A 27471-nucleotide genomic window follows, 5' to 3' on the forward strand; every position below is an offset into this window, starting at 1 on the left:
AAGCTTCTATTGGAAGTTATAGCAGAGAATAAAAATTATATTTTTATATAAAATTGGTGTGTGTGGGGGGGGGGGGGTGGGGGGGGGTGGGGGGGGGGGGGGGGGGGGCACTAAAAGAAAGAATTACTGTTGGTCTTTTGTTTGCAATGACAAAACCATATATTGTAATTAAAACCATATCTTTCCATTAGGCGGTAAGGGCATTCTGGCGGAAAGACAAGAAACAAGTTGTATAGTGTAAAAGAGAACTGTATTTCTTCTGATAATTATAATAGTTTACACATCAATATTAATTAAAATGAGTAATCTCCATAGCAGTAGAAATACTGTCAAAGGTGTTGCAATTAGAAACGGTATTACAACGGGGTATACATATTTAATTGCTGTGATGACACTGGTTTCTGATACACTGGTATATCAAACTTCCGGAGTGCATTTGTGCATACGGATACGATTTCATTCGCTACATGGGGCGATCAAAATAATTGTGTCTGTATCCGGATACCGTATTCGTATCCGTGTCCGGATATATGTGAATACCTCTGTTGAAAACATGGTTAGCGATTTTTGCCGTATCCGTATCCGGATCCGTATATATGTGAACATAGCTTTATTTAGTCTTACACGCGCGAAAACACATACGCCTTTGTGCACAATTACGCGACCTGTCCTTTCCGAGAATAATAACACACAATCATAAACTTCCTCTGAAATCCACACACACAGTAACACTGAAACCACTTTATCTTACCTTATGTAAATCATTATAATGAATCGGAGATTTGACGGTAACTTTCTACGGGAATTCCTTTATTTGTGTATTGATACAGTTATAAATCATTGTGGAATAGAGTTCGATTGGGTTTCTAAATATAGTTTTGTATGATGGCAATATTAATGCATTTGAAATTATAAGAATTGAACGTTATATTTTTGACGTTCATGCATTGAGAAACACCGAAACCGTTTTACACACTTAAGTATGAACGGCTTCGCGCTAACGCGCTACGCCATTCATACAGTGTGTAAAACGGTTTTGGTGTTTATGATAGCATGAATGTTAAAAATATAACGTTCAATTCTTAAATATATTGCCTACAGAAACCATAAAAGTGATATTTCGTGTGAGAGAGAGAGAGAGAGAGAGAGAGAGAGAGAGAGAGAGAGAGAGAGAGAGAGAGAGAGAGAGAGAGAGAGAGAGAGAGAGAGAGAGAGACAGACAGACAGACAGACACAGACAGACAGACAGACACACACACACACACACAGAGCCTTTTTAACATGCGCCTATACCACTAAGGTTTCGGGCATCTCCATCCCGGGCCCGACCTCTGGTCCGGGACAGAATACTAATGGGAAATTTAAATATAATAGGGGAATGGGATTTTAATAATAATTAATTATATTTAAAAAGCGCATATTATATTTAAAAAATTAAAAATAAATTATCCTAATTTATTTAATTAATTAATCTAGATTAATTTAGGCGCTATTTCAGATCGGGCATTCCACAATAGAAGTAATATTTAAAAATTATATAACCAAAAATATATTAGCCCCAAGGAGGTTAGGATGATGGTTGGGCTTAACCCTCACAGGTTTATTTAATTGGTTAATTTAAGAAGGAACACTGTTCCTATCCGGAACTTCAGTGTGACCAAACGAGGGGGGGGGGGAGGGAGGGGGGGGAGTGGACACCAGACACACCTAGCCAACCCTAGGGCCGAAACCGCCTACGCCCTACTTGCGTCCCTATCATCTACTGAGCTCCCCCACCCCCACCCACCCCACCCCACACACAACCCCCGGCGAGTCCAACCGTCGTGCCGTCCAGTCGCAGTGTCCTTCACAGATTGTAAGAGTATCTTAAAGTCACAGACCCTAGTTTGAAGCTGTAACGAGGAAAAGATTGAGACAGGAAGAGTGATTTGGTTTAAGTCTGATGTTGTCGAGCGGAGTGAAACGTATCCGGACTGATGATGAGAGAGGTGGAGCCTCGCTGTATTCCGTGGAAACCCACATTTTCACTGTAAAAGTCATATTGTACTTAGATACAACATGCTTCAGTTACCTCCCTCGTAAATTATTTATGTCTAATTGTTGAGGTTTTTAGTTTGATGATTACCAATGCATCTGATCGTTTTTGAAAAAAAGAGTAATTTAAACAATTGTACCTATCACAAATGGATATGAAGTGTAATGACGGTGAAATGTCTAACACTGGTTGTGTGAAAAGTGAAATAGTGGTGAAACAAAGTCCTGTCATTGCCTTCATGTTTTGTTTTGGCGTATTTAGACGATAGCTTTCAAATACGTTTCCACAGCTGTAATATTAAATAATTTCTAATTTTACTATCATTAAATAACGCTATTTCTTTTTACTCTTTTTTTAAAACCTGAAATTGCGTTTATAGAGTCCATGGTAAAGTAAATTTTATTAAACGTTCCCTTAGATTCGAAATATATCTTGGCGTCACGTTTTTTCAATTGAGTTTTTGTTGTTGTTTCTTTTACTAATAGTGTTTAGATTTTATTCACGAATTAGGAAAGATGCATATAAGAATTAGACCATGAAATAGTCCCAGCAAATTGATCATGCACTGCAGTCCATAACGGTCAGTGTAATGTGTATGTCCTCACATATTAGTGTCCTGGTTACTGGCAGTCCTCCTACAGACAAACATTCTGAGAGTACTGCTAAAGCAATAAATGAAGGTTTTATTGTTCAGATCAATATAAAGCGACATGCCGTCCTGTTTGAAATATACGAAATGTAAACCTGATTTTTTTTTTAAACTTTAGCCAGGGTGTAGACTGGTACAACGTGCGATCCCAAGTCCAGAAGAAGATTACAAATCCGAAATTTGTGAACTCACATACGAACTCCCAGCAAGTAGTAGCAGACGATTTTGTCGAGTGGATTCGCAAACGCAGAAATCAAGATGACGTCATAGAGGACATCCTGCCATATTTGTACAGATATTCAACAGAAGGTAAGGATCACTTCAGAAATGATGGTACGGGGAGGCAAAATGGTGACAATGGTGACAATGGTAGTGTGGGATGTATCGATATAGAAAAATATATGTTCCTTTAATATATGCAAATGGAATAATATGCACAAAAAAGCAACAAACAAAAAGCCAAACAAAACAAACAAACAAATCCCAACCACAAAAACCCAACTCCTCAACACTAAAACACCGCCCCCCAAACCACCCAACAACAACTCAAACAGACCCACCTAATCCAAATTAACACCCCCATAACCATAATACCTCTCCATTCATTCTCTACAGAAAATCCTGAAAATTTGATCCCACAAAAAAGTCTGCACGAAAGAAGACGTTAGCACACCCACCAAACGTTCAACATAATTGAACCGAGCACCGTACACTAACTTAGATTTGTGGAATAGCTTGATACATAGCTGAACCGAGCACCGTACACTAACTTAGATTTGAGGAATAGCTTGATACATAAATGAACCGAGCACCGTACACTGACTTAGATTTGTGGAATAGCTTGATACATAAATGAACCGAGCACCGTACACTAACTTAGATTTGTGGAATAGCTTGATACATAGCTGAACCGAGCACCGTGCACTAACTTAGATTTGAGGGATAGCTTGATACATAGCTGAACCGAGCACCGTACACTAACTTAGATTTGAGGAATAGCTTGATACATAGCTGAACCGAGCACCGTACACTAACTTAGATTTGAGGGATAGCTTGATACATAACTGAACCGAGCACCGTACACTAACTTAGATTTGAGGAATAGCTTGATACATAGCTGAACCGAGCACCGTACACTAACTTAGATTTGAGGGATAGCTTGATACATAGCTGAACCGAGCACCGTGCACTAACTTAGATTTGAGGGATAGCTTGATACATAGCTGAACCGAGCACCGTACACTAACTTAGATTTGTGGAATAGCTTGATACATAGCTGAACCGAGCACCGTGCACTAACTTAGATTTGAGGAATAGCTTGATACATAGCTGAACCGAGCACCGTACACTAACTTAGATTTGAGGGATAGCTTGATACATAACTGAACCGAGCACCGTACACTAACTTAGATCTGAGGAATAGCTTGATACATAACTGAACCGAGCACCGTGCACTAACTTAGATTTGAGGGATAGCTTGATACATAGCTGAACCGAGCACCGTACACTAACTTAGATTTGTGGAATAGCTTGATACATAGCTGAACCGAGCACCGTACACTAACTTAGATTTGTGGAATAGCTTGATACATAGCTGAACCGAGCACCGTGCACTAACTTAGATTTGAGGGATAGCTTGATACATAGCTGAACCGAGCACCGTGCACTAACTTAGATTTTGGGAATAGCTTGATACATAGCTGAACCGAGCACCGTGCACTAACTTAGATTTGAGGGATAGCTTGATACATAGCTGAACCGAGCACCGTGCACTAACTTAGATTTGAGGGATAGCTTGATACATAGCTGAACCGAGCACCGTACACTAACTTAGATTTGTGGAATAGCTTGATACATAGCTGAACCGAGCACCGTGCACTAACTTAGATTTGAGGGATAGCTTGATACATAGCTGAACCGAGCACCGTGCACTAACTTAGATTTGAGGAATAGCTTGATACATAACTGAACCGAAGACTGCACACTGACTTAGATTTGAGGAATAGCTTTATTTTGTGAAATGTATGGATACGCATATTTCCAGGAAAGAAAAACTTTATTTATTTTGTAAATGTAATTACCTCTCTAAGTATTCTTTAAGTCACATTTTATAGATGAGAAACTGATCACGATCATTAAATATTCTTGCCACGATCGTCACCAGAATTTATAAACAATATTTATCACGCTTAAACCTACACTTCTGAACTGCATGCCCAGGACACCGTGCTTGAACCTAATTGTTGTTTTTTGCTTACAGCTATCGGTGTCGTCTGCTTCAACAGACGCGTGGGTGCGCTGGACGACGCGCTGGATGTTGAAAGCGAGGCTCACGCGTTCATCACGGCGGTTTCCGAGGTAACGACCGCCACCCACAGTGAACTGGACAGTTGGTTTCTCTTCCTGTATTTTGACACCCCGCTGTTTTCCAGGTTTAAGAAGGCACACGACGTTATTAGAAGGTGTGTACTTTTGTCACGTACAAGTGCAATATGAAGGTGAGCGTTTTTATAATGTACAAATGCGATATGAAGGTGAGCGTTTTTGTCACATACAAATGCGATATGAAGATGAGCGTTTTTATCAAGTACAAATGCGACTGAAAATGTGTATTTTATCAGATACAAATGCGATTTGAAGGTGGGCAGTTTTGTCACGTACAAATGCATTACATGTATAAGGTTTGTATTGTTGTCACGTACATATGCGATACGAATGAATGAATGAATGAATGAATGAACAAATGTTTAACGACACCCCAGCACAAAAATTCACATCGGCTATTGGGTGTCATAAAAAGGTAAGTGCATGTGTATGGAAATATCATTTATACAATTATGTAAATACACAGTGTAAAGATCTGTGTGGAAAAACCAACACAATACAAATATTAAGGTAAGTATGAGTTAAAATTTTGTATGCAAAGCAAAGTGTTTTAAAAACTGTAAAATTAATTCATGGTGGAAAAATTAAAATATTCCAAAACATTTCTATTGCCAAATATATCATTTTTCGTCGGCTTCAGATGATTACACTCCACCAAATTGTGGTTAACACTGACAATGTTCACAATGAGGAGGAGGGTCCTTCTTTATAATAAATGAATGCATCAAATACGTATGGCCGATACGGGCACGGCACAAGACTACTTAATCCTTCCTGCACCGCCTGTAGGATGACTGCCACTTTCCCAGGACTGGCTTTACAATATGAAGCTTGTTCGTGACCGCACCGCCCCCATGATCTTGCCAAATCGAAAAAATATATTGGTTAATATGATATTTATAATCACATTAGGGGACACCAATATCGACATGGGGCAAATTCAAAGTAGACTTGACAGCAAAATCTGCCTTTTCATTACCCTCAGTGCCAACATGGCTGGGTACACAACAAAATATAACATCTTTATTGGCAACTGATAAAATGACGCACTTTCGCATCATCATTCCAACTAAGGGACACTCCAATTTCATGTACTGTAAAACTTTGAGACACGAAAGTGAGTCTGTAAAAATAATATATTTCGATGAACACGAAACCATAACCTGTTCCAGGGCTTTAATGGTTGCCCAAATTTCAGCAGTAAAGATTGATGCTGAATCGGGCAATCTCTTGGACATTATTGTGTCTGATGGAAAAAACGGTAGCAGAAGCCACATAATTCCCACCCCCTGATCCGTCTGTGTAAACAGGCATGTATTCACGGTATCTCTCTTGGATTTCCGTCAAATGTTGTTTATAAATAACTGCATCTGTGCGATCTTTCTTTAGATGCACAAGATCAAATATAATTTTCGGTAGTTTAATACACCAGGGTGGCAAATATGAAGGCGTTTCAAAAATGTCTGTTAAATCAATGTTTGGCATTGATTTAATCTTTGTAGCATACTGCAGAGAAAGCTTTGCACGTCTAGCACCTAAACTAGGTTCGTGTGCATCGACGTACAAGCTCTCCACAGGAGATATTTCGAAAGCACCAAGACAAAGCCGAAGTCCCTGGTTGTGTATAGGATCTAGCATTTGCAAGTACGACTTACGTGCTGACCCATACACAATAATCAAGTTTAGATCTAACTAAAGATCTATAAAGTCGGAGCATAACCTTTCAATCTGCTCCCCATTCAGTCTTGCCAATAACTTTTAAGATATTGAGGGCCTGCATGCCCTTGTTTTTAACATACTGTAAATGAGGAACAAAAGATAGCCTCCTGTCAAAAATAATCCCCAGAAATTTGATCTCCTCCACTACTGGAACCGGATTTTGTCCAGAAACAGCCGAGGATACGATACGAAGATGTATATTTGTGTCACGTACACATACGACACGCGGGTGTATATTTGTGTCACGTACATACGACATGAAGGTGTGTATTTGTGTCACGTACACATACGACATGAAGGTGTGTATTTGTGTCACGTACACATACGACATGAAGGTGTATATTTGTGTCATGTACACATACGACATGAATGTGTGTATTTGTGTCACGTAAAGTGCGATATGAAAGTGTGCATTTTAACTGTATACTGTCTGTCTGTCCATCCATCCATCCATCCATCCATCCATCCATTTGTTTATCTTTCTAGTTCCATCAACAGGTACAAACGTGCCAAACCTCCGTGATAGAAAAACTGTCTAGCGCTGGTCCCCTAGAATGTAACGCGCCCTTTTCATTGATTAGTTGGCTCGTCGTTTAGGCGGTAGCCGCCGTTGCTACCTGTCCATTACGTCATTCCCTAATCAACGGTAGTCCTTGACGTCACGTAATATGTAACCTGCATGCATTCCTTTTAGTGAAGTATCATATATCAGCTGAGAGAAGGAGTGACGTCACGGTACAAAAGCAAAATGCTGTGAATTTTACATTATTACACACCAGTGTAAGATATTACTCATGTCATAACAATTACTCAATATGTAACTAGTGTAATATTGGCACGCGCAGACTGGCGCGGTAGTTTTTTTAATTTGAATGACGTCGGTATTCAAAATGAAATGACGTCACTTTGCATATCCCTGCAAAAAATAAACTGGGTGCATGACGTGTCCTTCTTACGAACGCTAGAAAACATTAAATGCAAAATTACTTTTGAAAATGTTTTGTTCAGAGATAATTATCGTATCTAATCGTGTTTGTACAAACTAGTGCAATTTAAAAGTGTACCATTACGAAATATGGCCATGAATTGAAATTGCGATAAGATAGGCTGTTAAGTGTTTTATTTGGGCCTATAGTGTACAAAGCCAAAACAATGTTGCATCAAGACTAATTTTTTTTTTTTTTACGGCTTTATGTACAAAACGTCAGCGTTACATTTAGTCAACTCCATTCACCCATCTCAATCTTTGCTGGTCCCAACAACAATGCAGTAATTATTGTGAATTTAATCACCTTATTAACCGCAAGCTTCACGCCAAAATCGTAGAAAAATAACTCGTAGTAGGTCTCGACATCTGCTTATTTTTGCGTTGCGGCTTGTTTGCAGTTGGTTTGTAATAAATAAAATACTAAACTAGCTTGCCCGTCATACTATGTTTATGAAACTCGTGAACAGTGTTGGTATCCGACTCACTTTCGCTCGTCAGATACCAAAACAGTACTCGTTTCATAAAAATGGTAGGACAGGCAGCTCGTTTAGTATTCTATAATTATACTAAAATTATAAGAATCATTGAAGTAGAAAATATTTCTGATACTCATCCTTTTGTAGATATTTTTTTCTGACACTCGTCTCAAGAAAAGCTCGCTCCAAGGAATGATTTTATTGAGACTCGTGTCAGAAAAAACATCTACAAAAGGACTCGTTCAATAAACTAGTATCTGTCTGTCTGTCTGTCTGTCTGTCTATCTATCTATCTCAATGATATAACACATTTACACATTACGTTTTGTAATGTACGCCATTTTAAATGTTAGACATGTATTAAAATGAAAATTTTATATTCAAAAGACACCGGTTTTATGTAAAATGTCAGTGTCAATGTCAATGTCAAATACAAACATTTAAAAAAAAATGGGACGTCTTTTTGAATTCACTCAATATACGCGATTAACTTTTTCAAAAGACATAAAGTTTGTCTATGTGGTTTCCAACAGAGTCGCGTGGTATGTCGATACACTGCTACTGTGAAAGCGCTGTCGTTGCGTAAATCTGCACTTTTGTGTTACTGGTTTCTTTAGGCTATTCAGTAAAAAAAATGTTTCTAGAAGTAAACACTTTTTGATTGTGATATTAATGTATGCCAAACTGTTGGAATGCACGAGGTCACTAAAGGTATGCTATGATTTGCATTGACCGTGAAAATATTCATAAAAAGGAAAGGATATATACCGTCGGCTAGGGTTCGACCCCCAGAACGCACGAATGCAATTATTTAACCAAATATATTTATTACCTACGAGGCACAGCATAACGTAGTTAATATTTGTCGTACAATTTTCCTGGTATGACTTAATTAAATCGTATATTCTCTTAGTATTGTCGCTTAATGATTGGCTAATATGACATTAATCAGGGAGCAATTTTTTTCATTCAGGAGATTTCTACGGTAATAAATGGAATATTACATTCGTGCCCATGACAAGTGGTGTTTACGACATTCGTGCCTAAATTATCATATTGCAATCGATCTAGTTAGGGAAATATGATTATTTATACACTTGTGTCATAAATATCATCTGTCATGGACATATACTATATCCTCTCTCTCTGTTTGTCTGTCTCTCTGTCTTTGTCTGTCTGTCTCTCTCCACACACACACGCACACAAACGCACACACACACACACACACGCACGCGCGCGTCACTGTGTGTATATTGTACTGATTTGTTAATTGATTGATTATATCGAATTTATTTATTTATTGCATCAAACCTTTTTAGTCGTGTTTTTAATTTCTTATATAAAACTGAATTCCATTGTCTTGTGTAAAACGACACCGAATTCTGACAGTGTTTAAATTTGGGTCCAAACGTTTCCTCATATTTTTTGGGCGGGATGTAGCCGAGTGGTAATAGTTTGTTTTCTTTAACGACACCACTAGAGCACATTGATTTATTAATCATCGGCTGTTGGATATCAAACATATGGTCAGTTTGACACAGTCATAGAGAGGAAACCCGCAACATTTTGTCCATTAGTAGCAAGGGATCTTTTATATGCACCATCCCACAAACAGGATAGCACATACCATGGCCTTTGATATACCAGTCGTGGTGCACTGGCCGGAACGAGAAATAGGGCCCACCGACGGGGATCGATCCTAGACCGATCGCGCATCAAAAGTACGCTTTACCACTGGGCTACGTTCTGCACCCTCCCCCCCCACCCCCCGAGTGGTAAAGCGCTCACTTGATTCACGATCGGTCTAGGATCGATCCTGGTCGGTGGCCCCATTGGGTTATTTCTCGTCCCAGCCAGTGTACCACAACCGGTATATCAGAGACCGAGGTATGTGCTATCCTGTCTGCATATAAAATATCCCTTGCTACTAATGGAAAAATGTAGCTGGTTTCCTCTCTAAGACTGTATGTCGAAATATTGCAAAATATTCGACATCCAATAGCCGATGATTAATTAAATCAACGTGCTCTAGTGGTGTCGTTAAACAAAATAAACTTAATTCCTCATCTGTCTGCGCACCTGCCTATCATTCTCACCATCCGAAGACTTGTCTGCACTGTGTTAGTTTCTGCGTTCTGAAAGTAGCCCCAGACTCGACGTTCAAGGCTGTCTGCCATCTCACATAACTGACTGTCTCAAGTTCCTCCGCCAGTACAGTCTCAGTGCACCTGGTGTCCTTGAACTGGCACAGCCAGGAGTTTATACTGGGGTGTGGGGGTGGGGGTGGGGGTGGGGTTAGGGGCGGTCAAATTTAGAGACCAATAAAACTGTTCATGCTAGAGACATGAGTTGTGTTATGAGGCGACAGGCAAATGTAAAAGATTGTGGGGAAAAAAGAGGTATGATTGAGGCGGGGATGGGGGGTGGATGGGGGGGGGGGTGGTGGTGGTGGTGGAGTAGCCCCCATGCACCCCCTCCGACTACGTCAGTGTTTCCTTGTGGCTGCACACCGCCATTCCCTGTGCCGTTACTTGATGAATTTGTGTAGCAGCGCAATATAGTCAGGTTTAGGAAAGTGTCCTTCATTTAAAAAAAATAATATCAAATACTGAAATGCCTTTTCAAACTTTTCTTTGATGATAACAGATGGTATGACCTCTGTAGTATTTTTACAACCTATTGATTTGACACCGCAATAGCCGATGTAGTGTGGTGATGGGGTGTCGGTAAGTATTAATTAATTAATTAATTAATTAATTATTTCATTCATTCATTCATTCTATTAGCCACTAAAATAACCGCAAAATGAGTCGGCGCCCAGGCTTAAAACAATTGGTGAATGACCATGTGTGACGTCCAATAGCCGATGATAAGATAAAAAATCAATGTGTTCTAGTGTCGTCGTTAAATAAAACCAACGTTTTTTCAAACAATTGGTAGTTGCCTTGTATAGGCAGTTTTAGTGACTTCTACGGGGGACGATAAAAATATGTGTGTTGAATGTGAAACATCTGTCTTTAAATGACCTCATTTTAAAAACAGCGGACTTGACAACTATTGGCACCGCCCATGACGGGTATGCTTGTCTTTTGCAAACACCTGTGGGTTGTTCAAGAGGCCGAGCTAACGATTTGACTGGTACCATTGTCTTTTATCATGTCACATTAATTCAGCTAGCGTTAGGCGTAATAAAACAGTCGAGCGATCGATCGGTCGCCCTCCTTTCATTTCAACTTATTTTCATGCTTGTATCCAATTCAGGTTCAAGCACGCTATCCTGGGCACACTCCTCAGCTACCTGGGCTGTCTGTCCAGGACAGTGGGTTAGTTGTTAGTGGTTAGTAGGAGAGAAGAGGGTGTAGTGGCCTTAAACCTACCCATTGAGTCCTTAAGAACTCGCTCTGGGTTGGAGCCGGTACCGGGATGCGAACCCTGTACGTACCAGCCTGTAGTCTGACTGCTTAACCACTGCGTCACCGAGGCCGGTTGGTCGCCCTCCTGATAATTTGTCTGATGTCGGTTTTGACAGTGACTAAAGAGAGCATGAACTGTATATGTATATACGCGGAGTTCTGTCTTGTGCAGGCTTAAATTGGTCGCGCTAGTCCTCCTCATGTTAGCAGCAACGACCTTGTCAGAATCAAAAAATAAATTTATTCGCTAAAGCCAGCTCAAAACAGACAAGAATAGAAACAGATACCGATCAGTTATATAGTGAGTTACAATACAAACACCGACAATTCACAAAAACTAGAATGATAAACATTTGTGCAATAAACAATAATAATAATTTAAAAAATACAAAATATAAATATAAATAATAATATACGAATACATACAGTTTACTTTTTTGTATAGGTTTGGAGGATAAACATTATACACTATTATTAAGAAAAAGGTCCCTTTTCAAGAATACTTTATATAACTATTTGCCAAGATTTCTTAATTTTTTGTATATTTTCTGACGACCATACGCACCTTGTCAATATCCGAAGAATTGTGATATCCCCACACTTCCCAGCAATAACACAATATACTCCAAACATGTGTATCAAACAAATATGACTTATTTCTATACCTTAACATTACACTCGTTGAACTTTTTCAATAGACCAAATAAAGCCTCCTTGCCTTGATTAGAATTACACTTTTGTGTTTCAACAAACTTTCTGTTATATTTTAATGCTAAAATCAAACAATTGAATTCATCGACTATTTCTAATTCCTTCTTCTAAGTATACCGTTTGTTGTTGTTGTTTATAGCACCACCCATTGTGAAATACAACAATTTTAGTCTTATCAGTATTAATATTTAGATACCACTTGCAATAATATATCTATCTAAATATTTTAACATTTCTTGAAGCCCTGCTATACTTTCAGAAAGAAATAACTGTATCTTCAGCATACAATAACAATAATAAATTCAAAGATTTTAGTTCATATGAGCTATTACAACTATTCATCAGCTCTAGTTCCAGGTCATTTACAAAATGAGAAAAGAGCACCGGAGACAAGACCTCTCCTTGCATTAAACCGAAAAGAAGTAAAAAAAGCACACCTAGATACCTTTACGAGTGTTCCCGTAAGACCACTTCTAATTAACGTATACCAAAGACTTGTCTGTTAATACTATCAAATGATTTTTGATAATCAATCAAACAACAATATAATCTTCTTACAATAGCCTGACTTAAAGGCGAACTGTGCATCAGATACAATATTGTTATTGTTACTCCATTTCAAAAGTCTAATACTGTAGTAAATATCTTAAGTAAAACACTTAATAAAATTATGCCTGTATAATTACTAACTTCATTGTGATCACCATTGAATCTGTTTTGTGCATAGATATGATTGTTTTTGTAAATTGAATGCTATGAAGGTTTTGTCGTTTAGATTTACGTGTTTTGTGATACTAGTTACATGCTACACACTGACTATTTACAAATAGCACAAAACAGAGTTTAAATTATGTTTCGTGATACTAATGTTATATACTATAGTACATTGAAAAATAGACACAAAATAGACAGACAGCAGATAAAAGTGTTTAATTTTCGTGTGTACTTGTTATTTGCCAGGATTTCCCTGAAGTACGCCCAGCGGTTGCTTGAAGAAACGACAGACATGGCCACAGAGCATGACATGGAGAGGGGCAAACTGATCCCTTATCTGCTAAAAGAGACCTCGCTGTCGGAAGCACACGTTCTCACGATCGTCAGCGAATGTTTCTTCGCCGGCGTCGACACTGTTAGTTACCACTCTTTTATTGGGAACTTATAGCTGTCAGTTTAGTACTTTTGTGTATAAGGGTGTATACTACCAAATCAAATTCCATAGACGACAATAGTTACATATGTGGCTAAAACTCCTACCTGCAGTATATCAATCGACATAAACACCACGGATATAAATACAACCACCTCTCACCCTACAAAGTGAATCAGCAAAAAATGGGTGTTAAGTTGCTCATTTGAGAGATAACGGGTAGGATCTATGACTACCCTAGTTCCGCAAACAGATTTAGTACGGGTTTTTTTTACAGATACCCCATGCATGTTTCAAGCACAAGCCTACTTGACACAGTGGTACTAGATAAATAAAATTGCATACATATTTTGTCCAGATGAAACTATTTTTTTCCAACCAGCATTTATCACCAATCACAGGACTTGTGGTGTTAACTCTATCAAAAGTTGGGTGCACCTCGAACTTTGACCCAGCCGGAAGTTATTTGGTTTAGTACTGCCATAAGTGTACTTCATAAATGAAGTGATCAACATTTTAGAACATTTATAGATAAGTGTACTTCATGAATAAAGTGATCAACTTTTTAGAACGTTTATCTATAAGTGTAGTTCATGAATTAATTGATCAACATTTTAGAACTTTTGTCTATAAGTGTAGTTCATGAATTCAGTGATCAACATTTTAGAACGTTTGTCTATAAGTGTAGTTCATGAATTAAGTGATCAACATTTTAGAACTTTTGTCTATAAGTGTAGTTCATGAATTCAGTGATCAACATTTTAGAACATTTATCTATAAGTGTAGTTCATGAATTAAGTGATCAACATTTTAGAACATTTATCTATAAGTGTAGTTCATGAATTAAGTTATCAACATTTTAGAAGGTTTATCTATAAGTGTAGTTCATGAATTCAGTGATCAACTTTTTAGAACGTTTATCTATAAGTGTAGTTCATGAATTAAGTGATCAACATTTTAGAACTTTTGTCTATAAGTGTAGTTCATGAATTCAGTGATCAACATTTTAGAACGTTTATCTATAAGTGTAGTTCATGAATAAAGTGATCAACATTTTAGAACTTTTATCTATAAGTGTAGTTCATGAATTAAGTGATCAACATTTTAGAAGGTTTATCTATAAGTGTAGTTCATGAATTCAGTGATCAACTTTTTAGAACGTTTATCTATAAGTGTAGTTCATGAATTAAGTGATCAACATTTTAGAACTTTTGTCTATAAGTGTAGTTCATGAATTCAGTGATCAACATTTTAGAACGTTTATCTATAAGTGTAGTTCATGAATAAAGTGATCAACATTTTAGAACTTTTATCTATAAGTGTAGTTCATGAATTCAGTGATCAACATTTTAGAACATTTATCTATAAGTGTAGTTCATGAATTAAGTGATCAACATTTTAGAACTTTTGTCTATAAGTGTAGTTCATGAATTAAGTGATCAACATTTTAGAACATTTATCTATAAGTGTAGTTCATGAATTAAGTGATCAACATTTTAGAAGGTTTATCTATAAGTGTAGTTCATGAATTCAGTGATCAACTTTTTAGAACGTTTATCTATAAGTGTAGTTCATGAATTAAGTGATCAACATTTTAGAACTTTTGTCTATAAGTGTAGTTCATGAATTCAGTGATCAACATTTTAGAACGTTTATCTATAAGTGTAGTTCATGAATGAAGTGATCAATATTTTAGAACTTTGACCCAGCCGGAAGTTATTTGGTTTAGTACTACCATAAGTGTACTTCATAAATGAAGTGATCCAACATTTTAGAACATTTATAGATAAGCGTACTTCACGAATGAAGTGATCAACATTTTAGAACTTTTATCTATAAGTGTAGTTCATGAATTAAGTGATCAACATTTTAGAAGGTTTATCTATAAGTGTAGTTCATGAATTCAGTGATCAACTTTTTAGAACGTTTATCTATAAGTGTAGTTCATGAATTAAGTGATCAACATTTTAGAACTTTTGTCTATAAGTGTAGTTCATGAATTCAGTGATCAACATTTTAGAACGTTTATCTATAAGTGTAGTTCATGAATAAAGTGATCAACATTTTAGAACTTTTATCTATAAGTGTAGTTCATGAATTCAGTGATCAACATTTTAGAACATTTATCTATAAGTGTAGTTCATGAATTAAGTGATCAACATTTTAGAACTTTTGTCTATAAGTGTAGTTCATGAATTAAGTGATCAACATTTTAGAACATTTATCTATAAGTGTAGTTCATGAATTAAGTGATCAACATTTTAGAAGGTTTATCTATAAGTGTAGTTCATGAATTCAGTGATCAACTTTTTAGAACGTTTATCTATAAGTGTAGTTCATGAATTAAGTGATCAACATTTTAGAACTTTTGTCTATAAGTGTAGTTCATGAATTCAGTGATCAACATTTTAGAACATTTATCTATAAGTGTAGTTCATGAATTAAGTGATCAACATTTTAGAACTTTTGTCTATAAGTGTAGTTCATGAATTCAGTGATCAACATTTTAGAACGTTTATCTATAAGTGTAGTTCATGAATAAAGTGATCAACATTTTAGAACTTTTATCTATAAGTGTAGTTCATGAATTCAGTGATCAACATTTTAGAACATTTATCTATAAGTGTAGTTCATGAATTAAGTGATCAACATTTTAGAACTTTTGTCTATAAGTGTAGTTCATGAATTAAGTGATCAACATTTTAGAACATTTATCTATAAGTGTAGTTCATGAATTAAGTGATCAACATTTTAGAAGGTTTATCTATAAGTGTAGTTCATGAATTCAGTGATCAACTTTTTAGAACGTTTATCTATAAGTGTAGTTCATGAATTAAGTGATCAACATTTTAGAACATTTGTCTATAAGTGTAGTTCATGAATTCAGTGATCAACATTTTAGAACGTTTATCTATAAGTGTAGTTCATGAATGAAGTGATCAATATTTTAGAACTTTGACCCAGCCGGAAGTTATTTGGTTTAGTACTACCATAAGTGTACTTCATAAATGAAGTGATCCAACATTTTAGAACATTTATAGATAAGCGTACTTCACGAATGAAGTGATCAACATTTTAGAACTTTTGTCTATAAGCGTACTTCTTGAATTAGCAGCAGCAGCAGCAGCAGCAGCAGCAGCAGCAGCAGCAGCAGCAGCAGTAGTTAAATTCGCGTTTTGTTTGATGTTTAGTAGATTATCACAAATATGTATGTCTTTATTTTCAGACATCTCATTGTCTTGGCTTCACGTTGTACAACCTATGCAAAAATCCCGAGGCCATGGAACGGCTTGTTACGGAAATACACCAGTTCCTTCCAGACCACTCACCCGTGTCATCGGAGACTCTCGGCAAAATGACATATCTCCGAGCTGTTATCAAAGAGAGTTTACGGTAAGAACTATCTTTTGTATTCTCTCTGGTACTGAGATACTGTTTGTGCTGAAGGCTCTACGAAACATTCTGTTGTGCCTTGAACAGAAATACAGGCTTTTAGTCATATAATCACATTCCGTTCGGTAGGCTGAGCTGGTCGCGATCGGGTGTTAACAGTTTGTTTTGTTTAACGACACCACTAGAGCACACTCATTTATTAATAATCCGCTATTGGATATCAAACATTTAGTAATTTTGATATGTAGTCTTAGAGAGGAAACCCGCTACATTAACAGCAAGGGATATTTTATGTGCACCATCCCACAGACAAAATAGCACGTATCACAGCCTTTGATATACACTCATGGTGCACTGGGTATAACGACAAATAGCCCAATGAGCCCACCGACGGGGATCGATCCTAAATCGACCGCGCATCAGGCGAGCGCTTTTCCACTGCGCTACGTCCAGTTCCGCTATGATGTGTAGGCATATTAAAGTTATTTTTGGATTCTGTGGTGTATGCAAATACTAATTTTATGAAAAGGTCCTTTGTGAGACATATTCATGAGAAATATTTGTATTTTAAACAACAACTAGAGCACGCCAATTTAGTAATCATTGGCTATTGGATGTCATATATTTGGTAATTATGACATACAGTCTTAGAAGAAACCCGTTACATGTTTACATTAGTAGCAAAGGACCTTTTGTAGCCTGTGGTCTTTTTTTTTCAGAAGCGTTTCGAAACCGTAATTATGAGCACACTCGAACGCGGCAATAAACTGTGCGGGTTCTCCGAATTTCCCAAATAAATATACAATCCGGGTCCCGCCAATGTCTATGCACCTCCACCTCCAACTCTAACGGTCCTAACAGACAAACAGTAAAAGGAACAAACAATCAAACACTTACAGGTATTCATATCCACTCGATCGTCTTGTTGGAAATATTGCAACAGAACAGCGCGGTTGTTAACAGTCGTCATTAAGTAGCATTAGATCCATGATAATTTAAAGTAAATTCACAGTTATAATAAATATGATTATAAATGCCAGATAGCGATTCTGTTCGCACATTTCTGAAGTTAGACTCTATTCTAAAGAATGTACGTAGTATCGCTTTGACATCAATAACCATATTGACGTCAAAGCATTGTTGACGTCACGTCAACGAAATGTTAACGTTTTTATGGTAACGTTCCCGGCAATTTTCGTAACTTAAAGGAGCAGACCCAAGTTTTAAGCCGTGAAAATGGACACGAAGTTTAGTTAAGTCTTCAAAACTGTAACACATTTGAATACAGTTACAACAGAGTGAAACAAGAGTCTGTGACGTTGAAACAGAGAAATACCCTCAAAATAGACTAGAGCGCGTCTTCTTAACGGTATTTCAAAGACGCACGTGCACGAGTGGTATTAGAAACACCAGGATGACCAGAAAAACTTCTGTTGTACAGACATGGATAATCTAAACAATAAAAAATAAGTAATGTTTGATTTCAGTGATCATAAATGGCTCTAATAGTAAAAGCTATGCCTTAGTATTTAAAAACTAAGGTCTGTCCCTTTAAGGGAAAATATCGAACTACCATTTAAGAGATAACGAAATGGTCTTTTAGGAGATAACGAAATGGTCTTTTAGGAGATAACGAAATGGTGTTTTAGGATTTTCCGCTGTTATTATTTACTTGACAAGCGCGTAGCGTGATCTGGACCTGGATAAAGTGTTGAATATGAACCTAGCGGACACCTTTGTCTACATTTTCTCCAGGAATAGCCCAATATTCAACTGTAAACAATCAGTTTAACGTCAGCGGGGGTCGGGATGTATTCGTCCACTCCCACCTCCTATCCTACGTCCCTGTTCGATGCCACAATTGTCGGTTTTTTGTGTCTTTTTTTTTAATACATATTTATTGTCCCAGATCATATAGCAGTGTCGGGGTTGGGAGCCCCGAATCACTGCTTTACATTTGTATCCATGGTCTAAGCAGCAACAAACTGTGTTAAAAATAACAAAAACTAATAGAAACTGATTCAGGGTGAAGTTCAATTCACACATACAGATGAACATGGACAGTGATCTATAATATAACTATTGTTATGATCCGAGATTTAAACCGGAACAGAGAAAATATCGAATAAGAAGGATGAGAATCAGAAAAGGATTTAGAAGAAGAAGAAGAAGAAGTTGTTTTGAATTAAATAAGACATGAAACCCTGCGATCTCCAAACAAGCCATGCACTAAATCAGTCTTCATATATATTGCTACATGTAATTGTCGTTTTTGACCAATGACACCCAGGAGCGGATCCAGGATTTTGTAACGTTGTGGGATAACAACATTATAAAAAGGGTAATTTAAAGTTTGTCGAAGACAAATGATCTGAACTCCCAAAAGGAAACGAGATATGTTGGAGAGGGTATGCTCCCTGAAAAATGACCGGTTTCTAAAAAATGATCCATTCAATTTTTTGATGTATCACTCGAAATCCGTGATCTTACTCTTGCTGTTACCGGAATATGCACATCATAATGATTTATGACATCTCGCTCAGTGAAACGTCTCACAAACATACGCACCTGCTATCATTCACATTCAACTCGAAATACATCGTCTAGTTTGGCATATCGTATGTTACATCGGATAACACGGTGCATCCGTGCCTTTAGGGGACAGTTAGCGTGATTTCGTGTTTGATACGTCTGAAATATTAGCACAGAAGATGATTTCCTTCTACAAGTGACATCCCTGGCTTCACAATTATACTTTTCAGTACAGTGATGTCACGGTCACTGCATAGTTAATGAACACGTGTGGCTAGGTGACTGGATGTAACCGGACTATTATTTTACGAAATGTAAACCTGCTGAAGATTTATAGTGACGTTAGTCCGTCCTACGGGGAACGCCTGTTTTTTATACTGTGGAATTTACTACAAGCTATTTATTTCTGAGTCGATTGGTCCTAAACTGCACACAAAACATAGTATATTTGTGTTATTTCCTAAACACTTTTACTTTTCTTTTTACGTCATACCAAACTGAAATTATTTACCAAAACACATGTTTGTAGGAAGATTGGACGGACTATAGTTAGTGTATATCATACAGAATGTTTTATGTTACGAGAGTCATATTGATGACGATAACACTCTTCTTTATTTTGGTTCTGACGCCATATAACCATAGTTAAAATGTGCTGTGAGCGTCATTAAATACAACATTTCTTCTTCTTCCTTTTTTGTCTTTTAAAAATTAAAAACAAATTATGTTTTGAAACCCGTCGCAATTCAGTTAGTCCAAAACATATATATAGCTGGTCACTGGTCAGCGCGAGCATTGATTTTAACCTTGCGCGTCAGTATTTGTTTTTCTTTCAAGTACAACAGCGCCATCTATAATGCTGCACGGAAAATGAGGGGGCACCATAGCCAATCCGGGGGACATAAGGAAAACAAAATATACCCGCCTTTTTTGTGAAATCCATGTTTTTCCAGAAAAAAATTAAAGGAAAAAAATATAAAGGAAAAAAACATAAAGGGAAAAAAGTAGCATCACCGCGTCCATTCTGGAACTTTGGTCCTACCATAGACCGACTATTTGTTGTTGTTGTTGGTCTCAACATGGGTCGGGATCTAGTTCATTGATTGAGTGTTCTTCTGAAGTGCTATAGGGTAGTATATATAATTGCACCGATGGATCTTTTTCTCTTTACAACCACCAATGATCCACGACTACCATATCAAATACCGTAATATGTGTTATCTTGTATGTGGGATATAAAAGACGCACTGCTGCTAATGTGTAACAGTAACCTATGTGGCAAAAGAAGCTCCCTCCTTCCGCTTTGCTCAGATCACTATATAATGGTTTCTGATTTTGTATTGCAGACTGAATCCCGTGACGGCCGGTAATGGTCGAACTAACAGCACTGAACTCGTCTTGTCTGGCTACACGGTGCCTGCTGGGGTGAGTTCATAATCACGACATCTACTAATAGCAATTATTTCATGAAACTAGTATATCCATCCATCCGTCAGTCCCTCCGTCCATGCATCCCTCTGTTTTTCCATCCATCCATCAATCCATCCATCCATCCATCTATCCATCCATCTATCCACCCACCCGTCCGTTCGTCCATCCATCTGACCATACATTTTTTTTTGTATTCTGTAATATATTTTGTTTTACAAAAATAAAAGGTCCTAATCGTTTGTTATGCAAACAGCCGTAGTTATTTATAGGAGAAAGAATCTTCATTCAAAACATACAGAGATTTTTGTAAAATAGAAATAAGTAAACTTTGTGCATTTTAGTTGATGCATTGAATATAAAACCTGTCGGGGTTTGGGTTTGTTTTCATGCAAATGTAAAAAAAACAAGGATTGAATAGGAATTAAACGTATCATTTGCAAACAAATTAGGGTCTAAACAATTGAAGAGGAATATAGTATATATATATATTTTTTTAGATGTATCTGGGACTGCACACCGACCTGTCGGCCCAACAGGACGACTTCGTTGACGATGCTCACTCTTTCCGCCCTGAACGCTGGCTGCGAGACGACGACCTCCACCTCAAACCGAGGCCCTTCACGTATCTGCCGTTTGGCTTCGGCAAGAGATCGTGTCCCGGCAAGCGACTCGCCGAACAAGAAGTATCGCTGGCCTTGATTAAGGTATGGATGTGTGGTGTTAAAACTCGCAGACCCTGGTGAGTAAACGCCATCGCGTATTGTTAACTGTTAGATCTCTGTTTCTGATACTTTAAATCAGACCATCCCACAGACAGGGTAGTACATACCACGACCTTTGATATACCAGTCGTGGTGCACTGGCTGGAACAAGACATAGCCCAATGGGCCCACCGACGAGGATCGATCCCAGACCAACCGCGCATTGAGCGAGTGCTTTACCACTGGGCTACGTCCTGCCCCGTTTAAACGTCAGACTCTTGTTTCCCTTTATTTTAAGTTTAAACGTCACAGACTCTTGTTTCCCTTTATTTTAAGTTTAAACGTCACAGACTCTTGCTTCCCTTTATTTTAAGTTTAAACAGATGTTTCACAGGTTTGTAGATGATGCTAACTTGGTGTTCGTTTTTAGTTGAAGCTAGGGTCTGCGACGTTAATTTGTGTAACATCACCGTTATGTTTACATCCAAATAACAATTAGGCCGAGAGTACATGCATGCCTCAGAAAAATCCAGTTCGGATACTGAGATGGATTACTATCATCTTTCTTAATTTCTGTTGATACAAGAAATTAAAATAATGTATAAACTTGTTTTTTAGGTCCTACAAAATGAAAACATTTTGTTTATCTTTTTTCAGATTCTACAAAACTTCGAGGTGCGGTATCGCCACGACGTAGATATGGAGTACGACGTACACCTCTTGAACACCCCGCTCACCCCCCTGAAATTCAGCTTCACCGATCTTAAGTGACCTCAAGACCTACTTCCGGTGACCTCTGACTAACACAACATTATCTGTCGATATTTTGTGAACGCGATGTCATAACGTATTATTAGTTCGCTAAAATGGTGAATCACACATCTGCCATCTTCAGATCACCGGCCAAAGTACCCAGTGATTAAAGGAAAGGAATGCAAGATCCTGCTTCATCACAATCATTAACATATATTATTATTGGCCTATTTTATACTCAACAATGTTAATTAAGGGACAGCAGATATTTTCGGCATCTTCCTTTAAATACTGTAACCAAAAACCGAGAGACATAAATAAAGTAAAAAAAAAAAAAATAACAATACAAATAATAAATATAGTAACAAAGAAAAACCCTCGAGAAAAATATACAAAGTAAAAACAAAAAAGAAGAAAGGAAGGAAGAAAGAGGTGTAGCTTCTATTGTTGTAAGGTGTCGATGTTGTGTCCCGTTCTTAATTAAACTTAATCATTTAAAGGGGCGGGACGTGGCCCAATGGTAAAGCGTTCGCTTGATGCGTGGTCGGTTTGCGATCGATTCCCATCGGTAGGCCCATTGGGCTACTTCTCGTTCCAGCCAGTGCACCACGACTGGTATATCAAAGGCCGTGGTATGTGCTAGCCTGTCTGCCGGATAGTGCATAAAAAAAAAAATCCCATGCTACTAATAAAGAAAATGTAGCGGGTTTCCTCTCTAAAAATATATGTCAAAATTACCAAATGTATGATATTCAATAGCCGATAATTAATATATCAATGTGCTCTAGTTGTGTCGTTAAACAAAACAAACTTTTTTTAATCATTTAAACGAAAATTTAGAGCGAATAAAATGCAAATATACGAACCAAAGTGAAACGAATCTGAGACACATTTCGGTAGTTTAAACAAATGCACGACAAACCATTGTGTCTAAGAATTGTGCACGTATCACTGGTGAGACCGGCCTCGGTGGCGTCGTGGCAAGCCATCGGTCTACAGGCTGGTAGGTACTGGGTTCGGATCCCAGTCGAGGCATGGAATTTTTAATCCAGATACCGACTCCAAACCCTGAGTGAGTGCTCCGCAAGGCTCAATGGGTAGGTGTAAACCACTTGCACCGACCAGTGATCCATAACTGGTTCAACAAAGGCCATGGTTTGTGCTATCCTGCCTGTGGGAAGCGCAAATAAAAGATCCCTTGCTGCCAATCGGAAGAGTAGCCCATGTAGTGGCGACAGCGGGTTTCCTCTCAAAATCTGTGTGGTCCTTAACCATATGTCTGACGCCATATAACCGTAAATAAAATGTGTTGAGTGCGTCGTTAAATAAAACACTTCTTTCTTCTTTCTTTCTTTGTATCACTGGTGACATTTTACTTAAATAATGTTTAGAAGTCACCTGTGATCCAAACGTGCTATATATTTATATGACACTAATAAAGAATTACCAACACATCTATTGGCCCTTAATTAATTCTGTTGAGTATATTATTGTGATTTTGCCAATATTTCAAATTGCTAAAATATGTTTTGCCCACCACATTTTGATAGGCAAAGTAACATGTGACCACTCGGTTATTTTCCGACGGCTATACGTATTTATGTGTTCCTCTCAACATTATTATTAATATAAAGTAATGCAATTCAATGCAATTAGACTGTACATAATAACTGTATTATCATGCGTTATTTACAATGAGTATTAATTAGATCCTTACCGCACGACCAATGCAATGGAACTAACATATGTAAAATCTCGAGCAGACACTTATATATATATATATATATATATATATATATATATATATAATTTACTGACACTCAGTCTATAAAGACTACATGTTACAGACATACCCATTGTAATATAATTTGTTCATAAGTTGTTCTAGAATTCAGGGGCGGATCTAGGATTTTGTAAAGGTGAGGTCAGACAAACCCAAAGAGGGTAGTCTGAGTTTGTCGAAGGCAATGAGCTGAGCTACCAAAGTGATCGAGATCTGCAAGGGGGAAAAGGGGAGGGATGGGGTGGGTGGGGGGTGGGGGGTGGGGGCAGGTTCGAAGACAGGCTCCTCGGACAATTTTGAAATAAAGATGAGATATGTTTTCATGGCAATTTAGTGTTATATATTCTGGATGATGAATTAAAAAAAATAAAAAGAAAAGAAAAAAGTGATTAAAATGGGCACCTCGAAACGGGATCCCTGTGACTCCCTTTGTGTCCGGCAATGTAGATCACTCGAAGAAGGATTCGTTCACTAACAGTCAACCTACATCCAAAGTAAGCTACTTAAAAGAGAGAAGGGCGGGATTTGGCTCAGTCAGTTGAGTGCTCGCTTGAGATGCTTACAGTCGCAGGATCGAACCGCCTCGGTGGATCCATTCAACTGATCGGGTTTTTTTCTCGTTCCAGGCAATGCACCACAACTGGTCAAAGGCCGTGGTATGTGCTTTCCTGTCTGTAGGAAAGTGCATATAAAAGATCCCTGGCTGCATTAGAAAAAATGTAGCGGGGTTCCTTTGATGACTACCTGTCAGAATTACCAAATGTTTGACCTTGAATAGCTGATGATTAATTAATCAATGTGCTCTAGTGGTGTCGTTAAACAAAACAAATTTTAAAAAAGGAGATGACTTCAGCTTGCAAATTGTCAATTTCCTTCTGCTCCAGCTTTTCGTGTCTACATACACAACGTCTGCGATATCTTAGAGCATGATCGGTCACTGGCATAGCTGGGGTGAGGCATTGGACATCTCTTTTCTCCACCAGCTTTTATTTCTGTCGCCCCATAACACTAGTCATAAATAGCGCCCCTGCCACCACCACCACCCCCACCACGCCCCGAACTATAAACTTCTGGCTACGCCAATGTGTTTACGTTACATGTCGATTTCAAAGAAAGTCATATCATTCTGGCATCTAAATTGTTTCATCAGGGTTAATATGACGATCAGGGCTTTCTGAACAGAAATTGTATGGCTATTTTCAGATTGATCGCATCATTGACTAAAATGATGTCTGATGTTTACCCGGTTTTGACATTATGCATACCGTTTTTATCTTTTTTTGTGATGGAAATCTTGTACATAATTTTTATTTGTTTTATGACAACCACGAACTTGCAAACTACATGTGCTCTACTCGAATTCCACCATCGTGGCAGGATATGCTCAACATCTGATATACATGTATTAATGCTCAATGTTGTGCATACCATCACAAGCACTTAAATCCACATGCGTGTGCGGAGGGAAGGGGTTTGGGGATCGAATTCCCTGCTCAAAGCGAGTTAAAAAAAATACAATTCTTCTCTCGAAAGGTTTCACTCGCCAGTCTAGACCCCACCCTGCATGTTCAGCACACGCGCCTCAAATATTCACTGAGCTCTGGGGGACGGGATTTAGCTCAGTTGGTTGAGCGCTCGTCTGAGGTGCTTGCGTCGCAGGATCGAAACACCTGGGTCGATCCATTCAACTGATTGGGTTTTCTCTCGTTACAACCAGTGCACCACAACTTGTCAAATGCCGTGATATGTGCTTTCCTGTCTGTGGGAAAGTGCATACAAATGATCCCTTGCCTTACTAGGAAAAATGTAGTGGGTTCAATCTGACAACGTGTCAGAATTACCAAATGTTTGACGCCCAATAGCCAATGTATTTTTCGTGCTGGGGTATCGTTAAACATCTAATCTAATCGAATCTAATATAATCCAATAGCCGATGATTAATTAATCAATGTGCTCTAGTGATGTCGTTAATGAAAACAAGCTTCTTCTCCAGTTGTTTTTTTCTCGTCCAACCTTCCAGCCAGTGCGCTGTCCTATCTGTGGAGTATGGTGGTCATGAAGTTGGTTGAATAAAGTACATTTAGGGACAAATCAAATTATTTTTGTTTAGGTAATACTTTGCAGACAATTAAATAGATCAGTGATCTGTGACAATAAGCCTTTAATGGTTTCCTCTTACTCTTAAACTATAATTCTGTCCAAATTCACAAATGCTTTACCTCTAATGCTAGTACTAGTAGTCAATAATTAATTTATCAATGCGCTATCAAAACAAACTTTAACAAACGTTTAACCTGTCTCGGGAGTCACAGTTCTCAAACGTGTTTTGAACTCTGTCTTGCGTCGAGTTACGAACTTGAATACACTAATACTTTCGTCGTTTTGATTTGACGGTTCAAGATCTATGTTTTGGAGAGGCTCAGTATGTTAAAGCTATTTGTTCTCTTATAGAAGGACGCCGAAAATTATCCAAACGATTACAAGGAAAATTATCGTGACTACTGTCATGAATCACTATCAAGGACTGCCGCTCCTAGGACGATACACCCCCTACTTCGCCTGTAGGAGGTTTGCCAATCCTAGGACGATACACCCTTCCTACTTCGCCTGTAGGAGGTTTGCCAATCCTAGGACGATACACCCCCTACTTCCCCGAATTGAGGACTGCCACTCATAGGATGATACACCCTTCCTACTTGGCCTGTAGGATGACTGCCACTGATAGGACGATACACCCCCTACTTCGCCTGTAGGATGACTGCCACTCATAGGATGATACACCCTTCCTACTTCGCCTGTAGGATGACTGCCACTCATAGGACGATACACCCTTCCTACTTCGCCTGTAGGAGGACTGCCACTGATAGGATGATACACCCTTCCTACTTCGCCTGTAGGAGGACTGCCACTCATAGGATGATACACCCTTCCTACTTCGCCTGTAGGATGACTGCCACTCATAGGACGATACACCCTTCCTACTTCGCCTGTAGGAGGACTGCCACTCATAGGATGATACACCCTTCCTACTTCGCCTGTAGGATGACTGCCACTCATAGGACGATACACCCTTCCTACTTCGCCTGTAGGAGGACTGCCACTGATAGGATGATACACCCTTCCTACTTCGCCTGTAGGAGGACTGCCACTCATAGGATGATACACCCCTACTTCGCCTGTAGGATGACTGCCACTGATAGGATGATACACCCTTCCTACTTCGCCTGTAGGATGACTGCCACTGATAGGATGATACACCCTTCCTACTTCGCCTGTAGGATGACTGCCACTCATAGGACGATACACCCTTCCTACTTCGCATGTAGGATGACTGCCACTCATAGGATGATACACC

At 38.3% G+C, this 27471-nt stretch overlaps 1 protein-coding gene across 1 annotated transcript in view; it reads left to right on the plus strand.

Annotated features, from left to right (window-relative positions):
- Positions 1–22953, plus strand: part of LOC121382343 (probable cytochrome P450 12a5, mitochondrial) — a 41414-nt gene extending 18461 nt beyond the window's left edge. The window contains exons 4-10 of the mRNA XM_041511929.1: positions 2803–2993; positions 4945–5146; positions 13337–13505; positions 16750–16916; positions 20795–20873; positions 21377–21583; positions 22238–22953. Of these exons, the coding sequence (XP_041367863.1) occupies positions 2803–2993; positions 4945–5146; positions 13337–13505; positions 16750–16916; positions 20795–20873; positions 21377–21583; positions 22238–22351 (1129 nt within the window). The 3' untranslated portion in view covers positions 22352–22953. The remainder of the gene's footprint in view (positions 1–2802; positions 2994–4944; positions 5147–13336; positions 13506–16749; positions 16917–20794; positions 20874–21376; positions 21584–22237) is intronic.
- Positions 22954–27471: the final 4518 nt, after the last annotated feature.

The sequence above is a fragment of the Gigantopelta aegis genome, chromosome 9, assembly GCF_016097555.1.
Source record: "Gigantopelta aegis isolate Gae_Host chromosome 9, Gae_host_genome, whole genome shotgun sequence".
In the NCBI taxonomy this organism is placed as follows: Eukaryota; Metazoa; Mollusca; class Gastropoda; order Neomphalida; family Peltospiridae; genus Gigantopelta; species Gigantopelta aegis.